This window comes from Schistocerca nitens, chromosome 1 (genome assembly GCF_023898315.1).
Source record: "Schistocerca nitens isolate TAMUIC-IGC-003100 chromosome 1, iqSchNite1.1, whole genome shotgun sequence".
NCBI lineage: Eukaryota > Metazoa > Arthropoda > Insecta > Orthoptera > Acrididae > Schistocerca > Schistocerca nitens.
Genome location: NC_064614.1, coordinates 789,636,258 through 789,654,623, shown reverse-complemented (window position 1 = coordinate 789,654,623; position 18,366 = coordinate 789,636,258). Strand labels below are relative to the sequence as shown.

Genomic DNA, 18,366 nt, shown 5'->3' with positions numbered 1-18,366 from the left:
GATGGGTGGCAGTAGTATTTGAAACCTTGCTGGAAAATATGATTCAGTTGATCTGGTTTTGACTGGGTGGTACTGAGTCACCAGGGGAGAGCTCCTTTGTTGATGTGAATGTGGAAGGAGAATGGAGAGAGAACACATGGAAGATATGTTTCTGTACAAGGTTGGGAAGGTAATTTTGGCCTGTGAAGACCTCAGTGAGACCCACAGTATATTTGGAGAGGGACTACTAGTCACTACAGATTTCTGTATAAGGTTGGGAGGGTAACGTTGGTCTGTGAAGACCTCAGTGAGACGAAAGGTATATTTGGAGAGGAACTGCTAGTCACTACAGATGTAATGGCCACAATCAACTAGACTGTATGGAAAGGAGTTCTCAGTATGGAGTGTATAGCAACTGCCGAAGTGGAGGTGGTGTTGGTGATTGGTAGGTCTGATATGGGCAGAGGTAGTCATCTTTGAGGTGGAAGTTTACAATTAGAAAGGTGGCTTGTCGGGTTGTGAAGGAGCAAGTCAAGAAGGGGTTGAGGTTCTGGAGGAATGTTGATAGGCTGTCCCCATTCTCAGCCCAGATCATAAAGATATCATTAATGAATCTAAACCAGGTGACCTGTCTGACTCAATACCTCTATGAGGTGAGTAGCTATCTATCCTTTTCATAATACTGTTGTTCTGTCATCCTGTATTTTCCACAGTTTGATTTATTTGAGAGGGACAATAGTGGAGTGCAAAGAGAAACACTCTACAAAATTAAAAGAAAACACAATGAAGAGAGGAAGCTTAATAATCCAGTCCTCTCGTGAATTACGACTGTAAATGTTGGTTAGGTAATCAAGGATTAAAAGCTGCTGAAAACTGCAGATTATTCTTCAGCTTGTTTTAACTTTTATTATAGGTTCTACAAAATATTAAATTTTACTCCCTAAAAATTATCAGGCAGTTTTTCTTATAAATCACATTTATTTTCCGCATAAATAGGAACATGACACACCAAAGGTGTATGAAATGAAAGTTTGCAGTACTGCTGAATCAGCCCAATGTTTATAATTTACAATAGCGTCACATAATGGAACACAACACTGACTGTATTTTCTGTCAACTTGGGCCTTAGCACAGAAAGAGTACCTTGACATCATACAATCTCATATGACACATGACTGACTCACCATTAATCAATTTCTATAAATTTCATAACACTTTCTTCATTCAGCCATTTTTCACACTGACAGCCATCTAGGGTTAATAATTCTGCCTACGGATTCTAACTTAATAGCTTTTATTGAATGAGTGTAAAAAACCTCCTTTCTCACAAGTTCATCACTTCACATATACAAGAGACACAATACAATAAAGATATAGTTTTTAAGGAAGGTGGAATATACATGATTTGTCATCTGAATGTCACAGTAATGACAATCTCAAGAGCCTTAAAATATTTTCTTGGTACAGCCATTCACACTATAAATGTAAAACTATGTATCATAGAAGGGAAAGTGCACAGACTATTGTAAGTTTCAGTTATTTTTACACTCGAGTCCAACTGCAGCACTATAAATTACTTTTATCACTGATGAAAGCAACACAGTAAAACTGCTTTATTTAATGTTTACCAAACACTTGTCCACTGTCACCACTTTCACAATTTTGTACCTGAAAAGCTACACAGCACAGATTATTTTGTCTTTATACACTTCTGCTGCTGCGTGGAGCTGACGGAGACCCCATTTTAATTCCAATGGTAAAAATTCTTCAACAGCATTAATACCAGTGTGAAGGTAATTCACATGTATATGAAATTGAACCTGTGGAAAAAAGTTACAAAATGAAACAGTTTCTTTATTTTTAATTCAGACAGCTTAAAAATAAAGGAGGAAAGAAAGTCACTTCCAAGGTAACTACTGTAGAGTAAAGTCTGCAATGAAGAGAGAGTACAAACAGCATTAATACGTGCATGACTCATTCTATAACAAATAATTTGAGAACTAAATGAATGTTTCTTAAATCTAAACCATCAGATAACAGCTACACAGTATAAAAGACACTGACAAAAACTGCACTCACATTAGAGGTTACATTTACAAGCATCAATGACCATGTCCCTTAGTAATCGGTCTGTGCACAACAGTGCACAATGCCAATATATTCCAAAAAGCCAAGCACAAAAATGCTATGTTTCAGGGGTTCAAATCTCGGGTTCTATTGATCATAAAGATAAGGAGTAAAGCGTTTTGGATAGCCCTTGGCCTAGTGACCAATTGTGTACCCATAGGAAGAATGCCCATGCTGTAGCTATTGTACAGTTTAAATATTTCACACTTCCTCCAGTCTAGGCAAATGGAGCAAATCAGTTGCTTCTTTAGTATTAGGTGTGGTGTGTGTCTTTGAGAAATTATAAAAGCATCATTTGTTCATTGGCAGTTCCTGAGAAACCCGCAAAAACAGTTTTTAGCCTTTTTATGCACAATGGGCCACAATAAACTAACAATAGCAAATAGCTCAAATTTTACCTGTGTATTCTTCAGACATTTATTAGGAACACCATTTTCCCCATTTTCAAAAGTCAGTATCCGTTATCAAGATACACCCAAAAAAAACCATGATTTTTGGGTACCAAAAGTACCAGTTGTAATAATTTCTGTTCATGGCAAATCATCTAAAATTTTTACCATATGATCTTCAGATGATGTTCTTGGGAAGCCTTGAAATTTTTCTCAATTTTATTATTTGTTAGTGGGATCCAGAGCTTTAAACTTAGTGTACTTATGCACAAAAAATATGTATGTAATATCTGGCCTGATGCTTAAATGTACTTATAACTAATGTAGTGAACACATTGCAAGGGTTCTACGGTCACCAGTATTTTCCACCAATAAAACTTTATGATGCACTGTCTCTGTATAATGGGCACTCCACATTTATACAGACTTGGAAATTATTTGATGGTGCCACCGGGCAGCATAAGCACCTTACAAAAAATTATTCTGTACGCAAAATTATTTGTACTTGGAAATCAAACACCACATTTCTTGCTATGCAGGTGCAGCCTAAAGTTTTTCGTTCATTTTTACATAAATTAGTGTAAAATGAACCAGCAGTGGATGAGAGCCCTAACCTCATTTCAAACTAGTGGAAGCATCTGTTTTGTGGTGGTGTTGTCACGTTACATCACACAGTAGTATCACTCTTAAAATCTTTTGTTTTTATTGCTCAGACCTGGACACAACGAATGGCACTACCCCGAGACCTTGACCACAAACATATTTCCCATGCCATATCCCCACATACCCCAAATCCTCCCACCACACCAAACACTTGTCCACTACAAAGAAGTACCCCCTTTGTCACCCAGTACCACCTCGGACTGGAACAACTGACCCACATCCTTTGTCTAGGCTTTGATTACGTAATCATGTCCTGAAATGAGAGGCACCCTTCCCGAGGTCCTTCCCACCCTTCCCGAGGTCCTTCCCACCCCTCCTTAAGTGTTGTTCTGTCACCAACACACCACCATAGTCCATCCCTATGCCACTCCCAATTCCAACCCCTTGCCACATTTCTGTGAAAGACCCAAGTGCAAGAACTACCCAATCCACCCACCCGGCACTTCCTATTCCAGTCATGTCACAGACTTACACACACCTTCAAAGACTGGGTCACTTGTGAAAGCAGCCATTTTACATAACAGCTCTGCTGCAACCATTGCACAGCCTTTTATACTGGTATGACTACCAACCAACTATCTACCAGAATGAATGGCCACTGCCATACTGTGACCAAGTGAACCTTTCTGTGGCACAACAGCTGCTGAACGTAACAGGCTTGATTTCAATGGCTGCTTCACAACCCGGGCCATCTTGATCCCCCCAGGTTTCCTGAACTTTGCAGATGGGAGTTCTTCTTGCAACACATTTTCTGCTCCCGCAATCATCCCAGCCTCAACCTACAGTAATCTACTGTCTCCACACCCTCCACCCAACAGTTTTGCCACCCGCCCCCCATGGCCTATAAACCCCCCCCCCACCCCCGCAAATAAATGCCCCCTCACTCTCCTTGTGCACTGCTCTCTGCAAATGCACCCACCTGTCTTTTTCCCCCTCCTTGCTCCTCTCCTATTCCGCTCCTCATCCCCCCCCCCCTCCATTCCCACAACCACTCAATGCTGCAACTCATGGCCTTTTCCTCACTCTTGCAAGCTCTGCCAGGAAGCATTGACTCCTCTCCTTCATTCGTAGCCTGCTACCCCTCCTCCCTTCCACCCCACCACAGATTGTTGCTTGCTTCCAAAGTGGCCAGAGATAGCGGTCATGTTGTGTGAGGTGTGCCTGCTTGTGTAAATGTGTGGGTTTATCTTGTCCTTTCTGAAGTAGTATTTGGCCAAATGCTAAGTGTGTAACAGTTTGTTCATTCAGCGTGACTGCAATTCAACATTTCATCTTTACAGTGAGTAGCAATCCATCCTTGTCATAGTACTGTTGTTCTTCGAACCTTGGACTTTTGATTGTTTTATTTGTTGTTTATATGTATCCAATACGTAAATGTGTCAAACTATATCAAAAACTTGTAAAAACTTTACTGATCTACAGAATTCATTTTATAGAAGTATCACTAGCTGAAAAATGCTTCTGTCAGAGCACAAGAAAGGCAATCAAGTCCCTCTTTAGAAGACAGACAAAAGTTGGAACCAGCTGCCTCAAAACTAATTCCGCCTGTATCACTAAAATTTTGGCATGCAAACTTTCGCACATTTCTGTGTTGAAACAGAGTAGATCAGAGCTAGTGGCGATAGAAGCAAGGGGGTAGTGATGGTGGGAGTGAGAAAGAGGCAATGAAAGAGAGAGAAGAGCTGGATGAAGAGAATACCAGTGGGAACCACACAGAGAGGAGATAGTGATGGTCAGTGATAGAGAGTGGCAGTAAAAGAGAAATAGATGGATGAAGTTAGTTAGCCGTGCGAGCCAAATAGAGAGTAGCAGTGGAAATGAAAAAAAAGAGAGATGAGTGGAAACCATATATAGGCATAGGTGGTCTGGATCTCCCAAACCAGCAAACTGTAACAAGTAGGTACAGGGGACAGTGTATTTTGGACCGAAATTTTAAGTGTGTGTGTGTGTGTGTGTGTGTGTGTGTGTGTGTGTGTGTGTGTGTGTGTGTGTGTGTGTGTGTTTTGTCAATCCCCCCACCCAACACCCATGTTATGTTTACTAGTCTAGGGGAATATGAAGGCTTAACTGTAGAGACTGGATAAAAGGATTTAGACCGTTTTAATGAAGGGTAAAATAAGACAACTGGTTACACAAATTTTATTGCACTGAATTGGTTTCAGTGTCAACTAAGGGTACCTTTGCCCACCCAGTTAGCCGTGTGGTCTAATGCCCGGCTTTCCAGATAGGGAAGGAGCGCCTGGTCCCCGGCACGAATCCGCCTGGCGGATTTGTGCCAAGGTCCAATGTGCAGGCCAGTCTGTGGATGGTTTTTAGGCTACTATCCATCTGCCTTGGCGAATGCGGAGTGGTTCCGCCTCAGCTACACTATGTCTGCAATTGCTGCACAAAGAAGTTCTCCACGTACGCGTACACCATCATTTCCCTACCACGCAAACATGGGGATTACACTCGTCTGGTGTGAGATGTCCACCAGGGGCCAAACCGCACAATAACCCTGAAAGAGTGGTTTGGTGTGGGGCTACGGAGGGGTGAAGTGGACTGCGGTAGTCATGGGGTTGTGGACCATTGCGGCAGCGGCATGGACGGAGCCTCTCTGTCGTTTCTAGGCCCCCAGTTAACATACTATACAAGGATATCTTCAGATAAATTACAGTTACCTATAAAAAATTTTTTAATCACCATTGGATAACAACTATGTCACAAACAATAAACAGCACTAGAATTATTACAAACTGTTGGTATTTTTCAAAAAGAAAATGGTACAGACCAAATTTTGCCCTGCAGCTCAGTACATCCCCAACCTCATAAAAAGCTTTTCCATTTAGCCATTCATCAGGCTGTTTCACTGCCTTTATCACCCAAAAAACTTGTAAGTTGATATCACTTTCATAAAAACTGCAGCAGATAATAATGTTTATAAACTTTCCTTAATTGATAACATTTTTACAGCAAAAACTAACAGCAGAATCATTACTTTGGGCAATATTGCTAATAACACACACACACACACACACACACACACACACACACACACACACACACACACACACACGAAACTGTACTTAGGGACCATTTCCTACAGAATTTGTCACCTGCTAGAAAGAAGATGTGGATGCGAAGTTGCCTTTTCCACAGATAACAGTTAGTAGAAAAATCTAATCCACACGCTGAAATCTTTGATCACTTCTCTGTGTAATTCAGTGGTGTAAAAAAAATCACCTCCAACACTTGGTCAATTTATTGAATAGGGCATACTAGAAGATCTGTCATCAGCACAGGTATAAAGAGCATTTACAAGGCAGAAAGGGTACAAACTGAAGGGAGTGTAGCAAGTTATCCTCCATACAAAAAAGGAAGGTTATAGGCTGGCAATTCTTAAGCAAATGTATGTCAATGATGGTTTGATTCTCAACCAACAGCAACAACTGCAAAATAAAAATTTCATAGCTGTTATTCCTACTGCATTAATTCTGTTCATTTTAAGCACTTTAATGCTGTCTGCACTGGGCAGATGGTGCGTACAGCTGCTGTTTTGTTTTACAGCATTTTCCCATGTATTTCATTTATCACATTTTTATACTTCTGTTACTGAGCTTGGTCTCTTGTTATAACTATTTACTTTTAATAATGGAACTGTTTTCTTAATTTGTGCTGTTCTCTGCTATTCGTGCCCCATAGGTGGCAAGCACATTATGGAGTTTCTACATAACAGTGAAATCCAGTGATAAATCTTTCAGTCTGATGTCAGTTCTAGTGGCTTGCTATACTCGAGGTTTTAATGTTGGCTTTACAAGACAGTTTTTACTTATTTGATGTGAGCACTTTATCTCATATGTTTTTATTCTCTGGCTATGCAATGTTACTCTATAAAAGTAATACTGTTTCTAATACTTCTAGTGCTACTTGTTACGAGATAAACAGGTGGAGAAGAGCTCCTTTATTTATTACATTCTTTTCATTTCTGTGATGTTACTGGATTATCTTATAGGTTATTTAAAAAGACTATCAAAGTGTTGTTATAGGGTTTCTCTGTTACTGATTTGATGGTGTATGTAGTTTTTTCACTGAATAAATATAATGTGTGTGAGAAGAGAGTTTTATTCCACTACAACAATGAGTATGTGCACAGTCATGTTAAGAAAGAAATAGAAAACTGTGGGTCAAATAGCCATTTTAAAACTCCTGTGCAGTGAAGGTGAAATATTCATTGATACCGGCTGACTATTTTTATGCGACGCATTTGGAAAAAGTTAACTGATAATGACCTGTGTTTGTGATCTCACACAAAAGAAAACAAGAGTAAAACAAATACGGTAGTGAAATATACAGAGATGACACACAACAAACGACTGAGAAACTATGTGGAGTGAATAACGCCTCCTGATTGTATCAGATGAAAATGATTCTAATAGATTACAATTTAAGGACTATAACTGAACCTTGAGAGCCGGAACCTGGCGAAGGTGCACCATATGCTGATAAAAAGGCATATGTAACACATAGGACAAGGCACTAGCAAAAGTTTTACTTTCCATATGTGAACAGCAGCAAATACATACTTGTATATGAAATTTGTCAAATAATAATAATAATAATAATAATAATAATAATAAAAAGGAGAGAGAGTATGTGAAGAACTCCAAAATTATATGACCTAAGGGATATCTAACTTCTTCACACTGTGCAACTGAGATGGAAGCTATATTCACTAAAAATGAATAACTATGAATCTGTGGAAATTTATCTAGGACTAATAAACAAAACTGTAGCAGGCCTAGTGAACATTAGCAACAAAACTGAAGAGGGAGATTTATCAACAACTGTTCTGTGCAATTTGCCAGATAATGATTTTAAGTGTGCAACAATTAAGTGTGCACATGAAAAGATGCTACACGTCCCAAATATAATGAAGATAAACATTCTGCAATGCCCTTGAACGTTAATATTGGTAAACAAAAGAATATAGGTGCTGTTAAAAAAAGTATGAGTGCTGCCTGTGACACAGTTACATTGAATGGTGATAACTGGATAGTGGATTCCTGGTCAATTCATCACATGGCTCCAAATGAAAATTATTTTTCAGCTGTTTATGAAAATATTTTAGCTGAGGTCACGACATTAGTTGATGGCAGAAAAACAGAAGCAAAGATAATTGACAATGAAGTTTTGGCTAAAAAACTCATAGCTAACAACGATAGAAAGATTATTTCTGATAATGAAGGTTGCAAGAGGACAATATCTCTGGAAGACTGCTCGTTAAAAAATCAGCAGGAAGGTCATTTATATTACATAAATACGAAGCCATGTGCAGTTGACAGATCAATAAATGTACTGAGAAATAACAAATGTAACACAAAGTCGCTAGACTTATGGCATTGTCAAATGATACATGTCGGCAAATGTACAGTAAACAACACGATAATAAAGGAAGCAGTCTTGGAATTACAGCGTGAAAAAGGTAAAATAAACCCGTGGTAGCTGTTTGGCATGTAAATCAACACGAAGACCATTTCTTAAAACAAGGTATGAAGGAACGAACAACATGTTTAGAACTTGTTCATAGTGATCTCATGGGACATACTGACATTCCCAGTTTTGGAGGCAAGAGATATTCAACGAGTATCGATGATGCAGGCCAATACATATTTGTGCATTTCTTAAAAAATAAGGATGAAGTATTAGAAGAATTCAAGAAATGGAGGAGTCAAATGGAAAAACAAACTGTAAACAAAATTCACGTGAACAAGGGCCTAGAATTCTGTTCACACAGTTCTATGAATCTGAATGAGTATGACACGAAATAACTGACCTACACATCACAGAAAAACAGTATAGCTGAATGCTCAACACAACATTAATGATATGGTAAGTTCACAATAGCTAGGAATTTGCGAAGGTGTTCTTGGGGGCGAGATGATGTACACTGCCGCATATGTAAGGAATCGCGTTACAAATAACCACAACAACAAAAAAATGCCTCAGGAATTGTGGACAGGTAGAAAGTCTAGTGCGAGACATTTACTTGTGATAGGATGTGAAGTTTTCAGTCACCTACACAAACAAAATCGCCGTTCTAAATTATACGAAAGGGCAGAAAAAGGCTCAATTATTTGATGCACTCTATAACACACTATATAGCCGTGGGTACAGGACCTGGATGCCAGAAACAAAATAGCCTGTGGAATCCAAGAAAAGTATTTTCAAACAATTCTTGAATGGCAAATGCTCAACTGAAAATAAGAAACAGGACGGATTTCTATTGTATGTGCAATGAAGGAGCATTATCATTTCCAAGTATTGGAGATGAAATATGACATGAAAGAGAAGATTCTAACACTGAAGGGAAATTTTATAATTCTTCAGATCAGGAGGAAAATTTGGAAGAAACTGAAGGTAATCAGGAATTAGTGGAACATTCTGATATTTAATGAAATAGATGCAGGCCAAGGATGAGTGCAACAAAAGAGAAAATGAGTTTAAGCAAATATCATCCAATGACACTTCATTCAAACGAGGTGGTTTATCATGAAATAGCACAAAAACACATTGTGCAAGAAAGGAACAGTGATCAACCATTATGAATCAGTTAATTCTAACAAGGCAGCAGAACGGATGGTTGCAATGAATGATAAATTAACTCCCTGAAAAAAATCATGATATTGGGAAACTGGTTGAGCTACCATCTGGTGTAATTCTTGTAAAGAATAGATGGGTATTTTCAAAGAAGAAAGTTGGTGAGGAGCCCAAATTTTTAAAGCTTGCTTAGTCACAAAGAGATTTAGTCAAGTAGAAGGTGTAGACTATAAAGAGATTTGTGCGCCTGTTTCAAATTCAAAACGACTGGTCGACTGGCAGAATGACATTTTCACTTTGCTGTGGAGTGTGCATTGATATGAAACTTCACGGCAGATTAAAACTGTGAGCTGGACCAAAACTCGAACTCGGGACCTTTGCCTTTCACGAACGAATGTTTTACTGACTGAGCTACCAAAGCACAACTCACGACCCCATCCTCTTAGTTTTGGTTCGGCCAGTGCCTCATCTCCTACCCTTCAAATGCCACAGGAGTTTTCCTGTGAAACTTGCATAACTAGCACTCCTGGAAAAAAGGCTATTGTGGGGACAAGACTTTGCCACACACTGGGGGAAGTTCCCAAAACAAAATTTTTCACTTTGCAGCGGAATGTACACTGATATGAAACTTGCTGGCAGATCAAAACTGCGCTGGACCAAGACTCAAACAAAGGACTTTTGTCTTTTGTGGGAAAATGTCCTCATTCTGGCAACATAATAAAACTCAGCACTGACAAGTTAAAGTGCTAACAAAGCTGAAGTGATTTTGTGGAAAACTTATACAAAAAATATTATTAAAGGGCTCTGTTATTACACTAAAACCCGCGCCACCTAGGAAGGCGCTTCCGTGCATAGAGGCGAAGTGGAAAGGAAGCAGAGCGGGCAAACTAAGTCCATGTCGCCGAACTGTGCTGCTGCGGACAATAGGAATGGCTCGTTTGCCTATGGTACACTGTATTATACGTTTAAATCTATGAGGTGAATAATAAATATTAAAACTAATTTCAATCAATCATAATAAGAGAAATATTAATTGACGTTCTGACGATATTGCGTCCACTGCTCCACAGATTTACTCTGAGTGATGTCGGGAGGCAAGAACAGCTGACACAGCATTGTGAAGATGTGAAGTACAATTTCTCTCCAAATGACAATTGTCGAAAGACAAGGTCATTGAAACTGCTTGCAAATATTTATCATTCATTGTGATTTGAACTGCATTGTAAGAAAAAATTTAATACAACAAAATCTGCATAATTAAAAAGATACGAAGTCCTAATCAAACACGCTAGGAAGTTCTCATTATTATGTATGCAACTGATATGTTGCCAAACACATTTTTTAAACAAAGAGTTTTTAAAACTTCAAAATATTATTACTTTGTTCCAAAGTCTAATTGTAATACCATCGTCACTTCTATTTGAGTCTGTTTCCGAACAATCTGATTGTAAATTTATGACGATAGGTTCTTGGCTTATATCCATCATCACTTCCCTGTCAAGTTGGTTCTTTCTGAAGCTTTTCTGCATGCTGCACAGACTGTGCCCACGCTACAGTTGGGATGTTGTCTGTTGCCTCATGCACAAGCGGTGTTCAGTATATGTTATCTTGAATGTTCTGTTTCTTTCTCCCACATAGCCTTAAAGCCCTTTGCCCAAATTAATTCAATGGAGCTACACTGACAGAGATACATGGGTAAACGCAAAATTGTCTGACCCCCATTCATGTGCAAGGTTTGTATGTTCTGTCACATGACTTGTATAAATTAACAAACTGCAAGAAATCGGCACGAGTCTGGATTACACTGTGATTAATATTTTTACCTTTAAGCCGTGGAAAAATATCTGCTTTTCTGGTGTTTGTACTTGGTGTTTTCTCTGTAACAGTTGAATTATACCTGGCAATGACCGACTTTGAAGCAAGGTGTGACAAGAATTGTGAATCACCTCATGAAATTGACAGCATTCATTTCCAAATGGTAGTCATTGCTGTTTCTCTTACATATAAGTAGAAGTTCATTCTCAGAAACAAAACCAGAAAAAGAGTCAGCATGCAGAATAATTATCCGAGACCCTATTCCTATGAGAACTTTAAAACTGCCACCAGCAGATCTTCCTGGAATGATTCTAACTGACCCATGATTCATCTAGGTAATACACTGTTGAACCATCTCCTTCTCTTGGATCGTTAATCTTTATATGGGATATAATTCGTGCTGCACTTATACCACCTCTTTGAACTAAAAATTCTCTTCTTAACATAAATGGAACCATCATCTTTTAATATTCTTTACATTGATGAAGTGCTTACCATTGCATAGCTATAACAAATTTTTGTTATGTCGGGCATACATTGTTCACGTGGAGCACTTTAAAACATCGTTGTTAAAACTATCCATTTATGTTACAGGTTCCATGTGATTTCGATGCTTTCCAGGCGACACAAAACCAACTTTTTCTACGGTTCCTACAGTTCTCTTGCCAACACCACATTGTTCTGGAGTCCGTTCTTGTGTTTTCAAATATCGACAGTAGAAGACCTGCTTTCAAATTCATGTTTGAAAAGTTATAAATGCGGTAAATAATCCCCCTCGCCAGCTTGTGAAGTACTTCACATCACATTTTTTGCCGTCACCTGGCTTTCTTTTTGATCACACTTAAGCATTTACAGATACACATTCACAGCTATACACCTGCAAGGGGGGGGGGGGGTGAAAAAAAAAAAAAAAAAAAAAAAAAAAGAGGAAATGGGTGACAGTTGAATGAATAATACGGTTGTCGCGAAGTACGGCAACAGTGCAGCATGTAGGTGCAAGATTCTCGCTCTCTAGCTGTAACTCTCTGCTAGCCACTCGGAAAGAGAATGAATATTATTGGCTGCCTGTGGCTAGTGGAGGGGGATGCGCACAACTGCTGAAAATTGGTCTGCCTTCTTACGTGACGCGAACAATAGCATCAGCATAAGCCATATATGTAAATGACTGATTAACCCATCGCTAATGCAAATGATAGTCCACACAAAAAAAGAAAAATTTCTGCAGCAAGACGTGTGTGTGTGTGTGTGTGTGTGTGTGTGTGTGTGTGTGTGTGTGTGTGTGTGTAGGGGGGCAGCATGTTTTTGCATGACACTACTTTTCTTTCAAAACAAAATTATGGAAATTCGAGAAAATTCTAACAAGGCATAATCATTATTGGTAAACCGCATAGCAAAGGAAGAAAATGCTAGTTGCCCTCAATAGTGTCATCCTGATAACTCTGATCAAGTAAAGGCTACAATGTAACAGCAGTACTCACCTGCACAAAGCTTGTGGTAAAGACGATATTATTGGTCCATACCCCTGTGCATTGTCATATAACTCAAACAAGGGTGCAGCAACTAGCTTGTAATTCTTAGGTACGGCAAACAAGGCTAGAAACCAACAGAGAGAGGGAAAATAATCAATGACAGAATTATTATTTCGAATGCTGTCTACATACTTCTCAATACGACATTGTACTGCAATAAAAAAAAAAAAACAATTGTGCACTCACAAATTTACTACAATATTTTATAGTAATATAATTAATACAATAAAAGAAATGTCCCCAAATATATTAGCAAGGACTAATTATCGTCACAGTGATTTACTTCATTAGTCGACCAGAGAAAACTGAATTTACTCTGAGGTGACAAAAATCATGGGATAGCGATACGCAAATATACAGAGAGTGGTAGCATTGTGTACACAAGGTATAAAAGGGCAGTACATTGGTGGAGCTGTCATTTGTACCTAGATGACACATGAGAAAAATTTTCCAACATCATTATAGCCTCACAACGGAATTAACAGATTTCGAACACGAAATGGCTGTTGAGAGTTGAAGCTAGACACACAGGACAGTCCATTTCAGAAATTATTTGTGAATTCAATATTCCAAGATCCACAGTGTCAAGAGAGTGTCGAGAATACCAAATTTCCAGCATTATCTCTGACCATGGTCACTGCAGCGGCTGATGGCCTTCACTTAACGACGGAGAGCAGCAGCATTTGTGTAGAGTTGTCAGTGCTAACGGACACGCAATAATGTGTGAAAGAACCACAGAAATTAATGTGGAACATATGACGAACTTATCTGTTAGGACAGTGCAGCAAACTTGGGTTTTAATGGGCTATGGCAGCAGACGACTGACACGAGTGCCTCTGGTAACAAGACAACATGGCCTGAAGCACCTCTCCTGGGGCCGTGACCACATTGGTTGCATCCCAGATGACTGGAAAACCATGGCCTTGTCAGATTAGTCTCGATTTCAGTTGGTAAGAACTGATGGTAGGATTCAAGTGTGGTGTAGACCCCATGAAGCTATGGGCACCAGTTGTCAACAAGGCACTGTCCAAGCTGGTGGTCGCTCCATAATGGTGTGGGCTGTGTTTACATGGAATGGAGTGGGTTCTCTGGTCCAAATGAACCGATCATTGATTGGAAATGGTTATGTTCGCCTACTTTGAGCCACCCAGATCGCCTGACATGAATCTCTCAAACATTTACTGGAAATATTCAAGGGTCAGTTCATGCACAAAATCATGCACCGGCAACGCTTTTGCAGTTTTGGATGGCTACAGAGGCAGCATGCTCCAATATCTCTGGAGGGGACTTCCAATGACTTGAGACCATGCCATATCGAGTTGCTGCACCAAAGGAGACAGACGCATTATTAGGTTGTATACCACGACTTTTGTCACCTCAGTGTAAAACTGATTATAATTGCTACTCAGTTTTATGTGAGCTGTAGTAATGTGCTGTACAATTCTTAAGTCAATATTTAGAGAAAAAAATTTACTACAAATTTTATCAAGTTCAGTGCTAGTATGCAAAAATCAGTATTTCACCAGATAAAGTACTTCAATTACAGCTAAACCAATCACTTCAATTACAGCTAAACCAATCAACATCTGTGGGGGAGTTTCTCTCCATGATAGCTTCCAGACACATTAAGCAAACATGGTAAGTGTTTATCTGACTTACTGGAGATGACTTTCAGAAAACTAGTGGTACACCCTTAAATCATCACAAACCTACACGAAGTAAAGCATGCACAAGAGGCCATTCAAAACAACTAAACTCTTGATCATACGGCTGAAATCTTGGAAAGTGTCTCATTAACAGAACTGCTGAGAAAATAATAAGTTATAAGAAAATTGAACACATCAAATGCAAAACACATACAGGTGTGCAGCTGACACCGAAACCTCCAGATGTCAGACACTCAGATCTGTAACAAATGTTTTGTCAACAAGGTATCAAACAAAACTATGACTCAGTTTGAGCTATGTGCTGTTGTCCAGCAGAACAGGCATAAACGTTAATTAATAGCGACACCAGAACTACAAGAGCACAGGAAAAGCGTATCTGTGATTCTTTTATACGTGTGGCTAGTGTGGGTGAGTTGATAGAGCATTAGACTGTCATGCGAAGGGTCTCGGTTTTGTTTCACAAAATCGGTCATTCGTCAAACGATGGAGGACTTTCACATAAACCAAAAAATAATAACGACATTATGGACATTACTCACTGCCGTCAAAAATAAATCTGTTTTCTTTGGCAGAAAGATGTTTTACGTAAGACACAGCGTAAAATGGGATTTACCTGGAAATTTCTACCTTTTAATAGAAACATAAATAAGAACAAGGCTTAAATTCTACAGATTGATTGCACCATACGGGGTTCGTTTTACGAATAGCAGTAGAGGGTACATACATTCACATGAACAGGCATTCGGTTCTGTATTTGTAGCAGAATCCTGACTTCCGTTCCTACGTTAATATTACTTACTCTATAATGTTGTGTTTCGGAAGAAGCTATCGTCTTTTGGATTCATTATGGTCTTAACGCATTTGTCTAAGAATAAACGCTGCCAGGACGAATCTGTACACGGCGTCGACAAAGATTTAAAACGCGCGCCGCGGCAGGACCGGTACTAAGTTGTGAAACAACCTGTAGAAGCGCCTCGTGACGTAGCTGGGTAGGCAGAGTGGGGACTCGCTCGCTCGCTCTTCAGTTTACCGACAGACTATATCCATAATTTGTATTATTTAGCATGTTGGATAGTGGGTTCAGAGCAAGGCAGAACCAGAAAGGACTTAATGAGTCCCCTTGGTATCTTCCACGCTTAATCTGTATTGGCTGTGATGTGATATTATTTGAATTTGTTCGGATATTAAGTGTGGTTTTCCAATTTCTCATTACTATGTTTAGGAACTGTATCAATTTAGGATCTACTTTGTATATTTCCAATATTTGTAGTAACCATGAGTGGGGTACACTATCAAAAGCTTTTTGGTAATCAATGTATGCGTAGTGTAGCAACCTTTGTTTAGTTTTAGCTTGATATGTCACCTCTGCATCTATTATCAGTTGCTCTTTACATCTTCGTGCTCCTTTGCAACAGCCTTTTTGTTCTTCATTTATAATTTTGTTCTGTGTTGTGTGTGTCATTAATTTCTGTGTAATGACTGAAGTTAATATTTTGTATATTGTTGGTAGGCATGTTATGGGGCGATATTTAGCTGGGTTTGCAGTGTCTGCTTGATCTTTAGGTTTCAGATAAGTTATTCCTTGTGTAAGTATATCAGGGAATGTGTATGGGTCTGCAATGTAACTGTTAAATAATTTAGTTAGATGTGAATGTGTTGAGGTGAACTTCTTTAGCCAGAAATTTGCTATTTTATCTTTTCCAGGGGCTTTCCAATTGTGAGTAGAATTAATTGCTTGGGTGACTTCATGTTGCAAAATTATCACTTCAGGCATTTGTGGTATCATCTTGTATGTGTCTGTTTCTGCTTGTATCCACCGTGTATGCCTGTTATGTTGTACCGGGTTTGACCATATGTTGCTCCAGAAGTGTTCGGTGTCTGTTATGTTTGGTGGATTGTCTATTTTAATGTGTTATCTATTGCCCGGTAAAATTTCTTTTGGTTTGTGTTGAATGTTTGGTTTTGTTTCCATCTATTTTCACTTTTTTTGTATCTTCTAAGTCGTTTGGCCAATGCTTGTAATTTCTGCTTCTTTTCATTTAATTGCTCTATTGCTTCTTGTTGTGAGATTTTACTTAACCTTTTTCGTTTTTTTTCTTCTGACATTTCATTTCTTGTAAATTGTGTTAGCTGTCCAATGTCTTTTCTCAGTTTTTCTATTCTGATCTGTAGCCTGTGTTGCCATGCTGGTTTTGTGGGTTTCTTCTGTGTGTTGGTTGGTTCTGATCTCTGCCTAGTGTGTATATTTAGTGTAGTGAGTGCTCCTATATAAACCAGTAGTTGTAACTCTTCCATAGTTGTGTTTTCATTTATTTTGTTGTGTATGATTGTGTTGATAGGTTTTATTGTTGTTTCGACTTGTGGGTTATTTGGCGGTCTATGCAAGAATGGTCTAATGTCTGTATTTGTGTCTTTGTGTTCTATATATGTCAACTGAAATTTTTCTTCTATATCTAACATGTGTGTTACTTCGAGTTCTATATGTGCTTGTTCTGGTGGCTGTCTTAAGATTTCGTTTTCCTCTGATTGTTTAATTGATGCGTGTTGTTCTTTGTTTGTTTGCTCTGGGATGTTTGAGTCCATTACTGTATTTTCTTCTTCTTCTGATTGCACATTATTTTGTTCCAGTATTTGTTGTACTTGTTGTTTGATGTTTTCTAATTCTGACTGGGGTATCCTGTTATTTTTGATTATTACACGGATCTGATCAGCTAGTCGTTGTTCTCTTAAAAAATTTTAATTCTTGGTATCTGGTAATAAATGTTGTGTATACTTGTGATCTGTATCCAGTTGTGTTGGTTCCTAGGTTTGTTGCTTGGTAATAACAGAACATGAGGTGTCGATTAACTTCATCTGACCATCTCATCCTCTGTCTTTGTTTTCCTTCTAGGGTGGTTACAGGAAGCATATCCTGCAAAACACCTCTATTGGGATTTAAATCATTTTGCAGTTGGCTAGCAGTGTCGTTACCATTGTGGGCGGGCATAGGGTTCAAGCGTCGTCCCCAACCATGACGGCGCTTGTCCGAGGCTTCTTTAGTTCTGTCCTGAACAAACTCATCACACTAAAAGGGGGGTTAGCCCTATTAGTGGTTTGTTCTTTTCGTCGCCTTTTACGACTGGCAGAACATACCGGAGGCCTATTCTTTTCTATTATTATTATTGCAACTGTTTCTTTATTTTTCAGTTCTGATATATTCTATGAAACCACAAATGTACAATATCGGTTCATTACTTTCAAAGAAACAAAGTGAAAGTAGACTGCTAAAACACTTCACGCATAATACATTTAAAAAATGTGTTGTCAGGGAGATTCAAATCCAAAACCCTCTGCACAGCAGGCTAACGCTACAACTAACTCACACTAACCACACATAAAGAAGTATTGCAGATAGGCTTCTCCCCTGTTACTTTTAGTTAATGTTTATGCCCATTCTGCTTCAGATGCTTTAAATTGTGCTGTTATGTGTACTTACATCCTGGACTCCAACCAGTCGGGTTGGAGTCCAGACAGTGAGAACACACAAAAGCGAACCTCACAGCACTGAAGGAGATGGCTGGATCAGCTGCCAAAATATTATGCAAAAATGGAAACAACAACTCAGCTGTACACCTGCAAATA

General features: G+C 38.9%; 1 protein-coding gene across 2 annotated transcripts in view; it reads right to left on the bottom strand.

Moving 5' to 3' along the window:
- Positions 1 to 937: 937 nt before the first annotated feature.
- Positions 938 to 18,366, bottom strand: part of LOC126262160 (cleavage and polyadenylation specificity factor subunit 5) — a 111,451-nt gene continuing 94,022 nt past the window's right edge. For both annotated transcript variants that reach the window (XM_049958598.1, XM_049958599.1), the window contains exons 5-6: positions 13,028 to 13,142; positions 938 to 1,799 (exon numbers count right to left, since the gene is read on the bottom strand). In XM_049958598.1, coding sequence (XP_049814555.1) covers positions 1,778 to 1,799; positions 13,028 to 13,142 — 137 coding nt within the window. In that variant the 3' untranslated portion in view covers positions 938 to 1,777. The remainder of the gene's footprint in view (positions 1,800 to 13,027; positions 13,143 to 18,366) is intronic.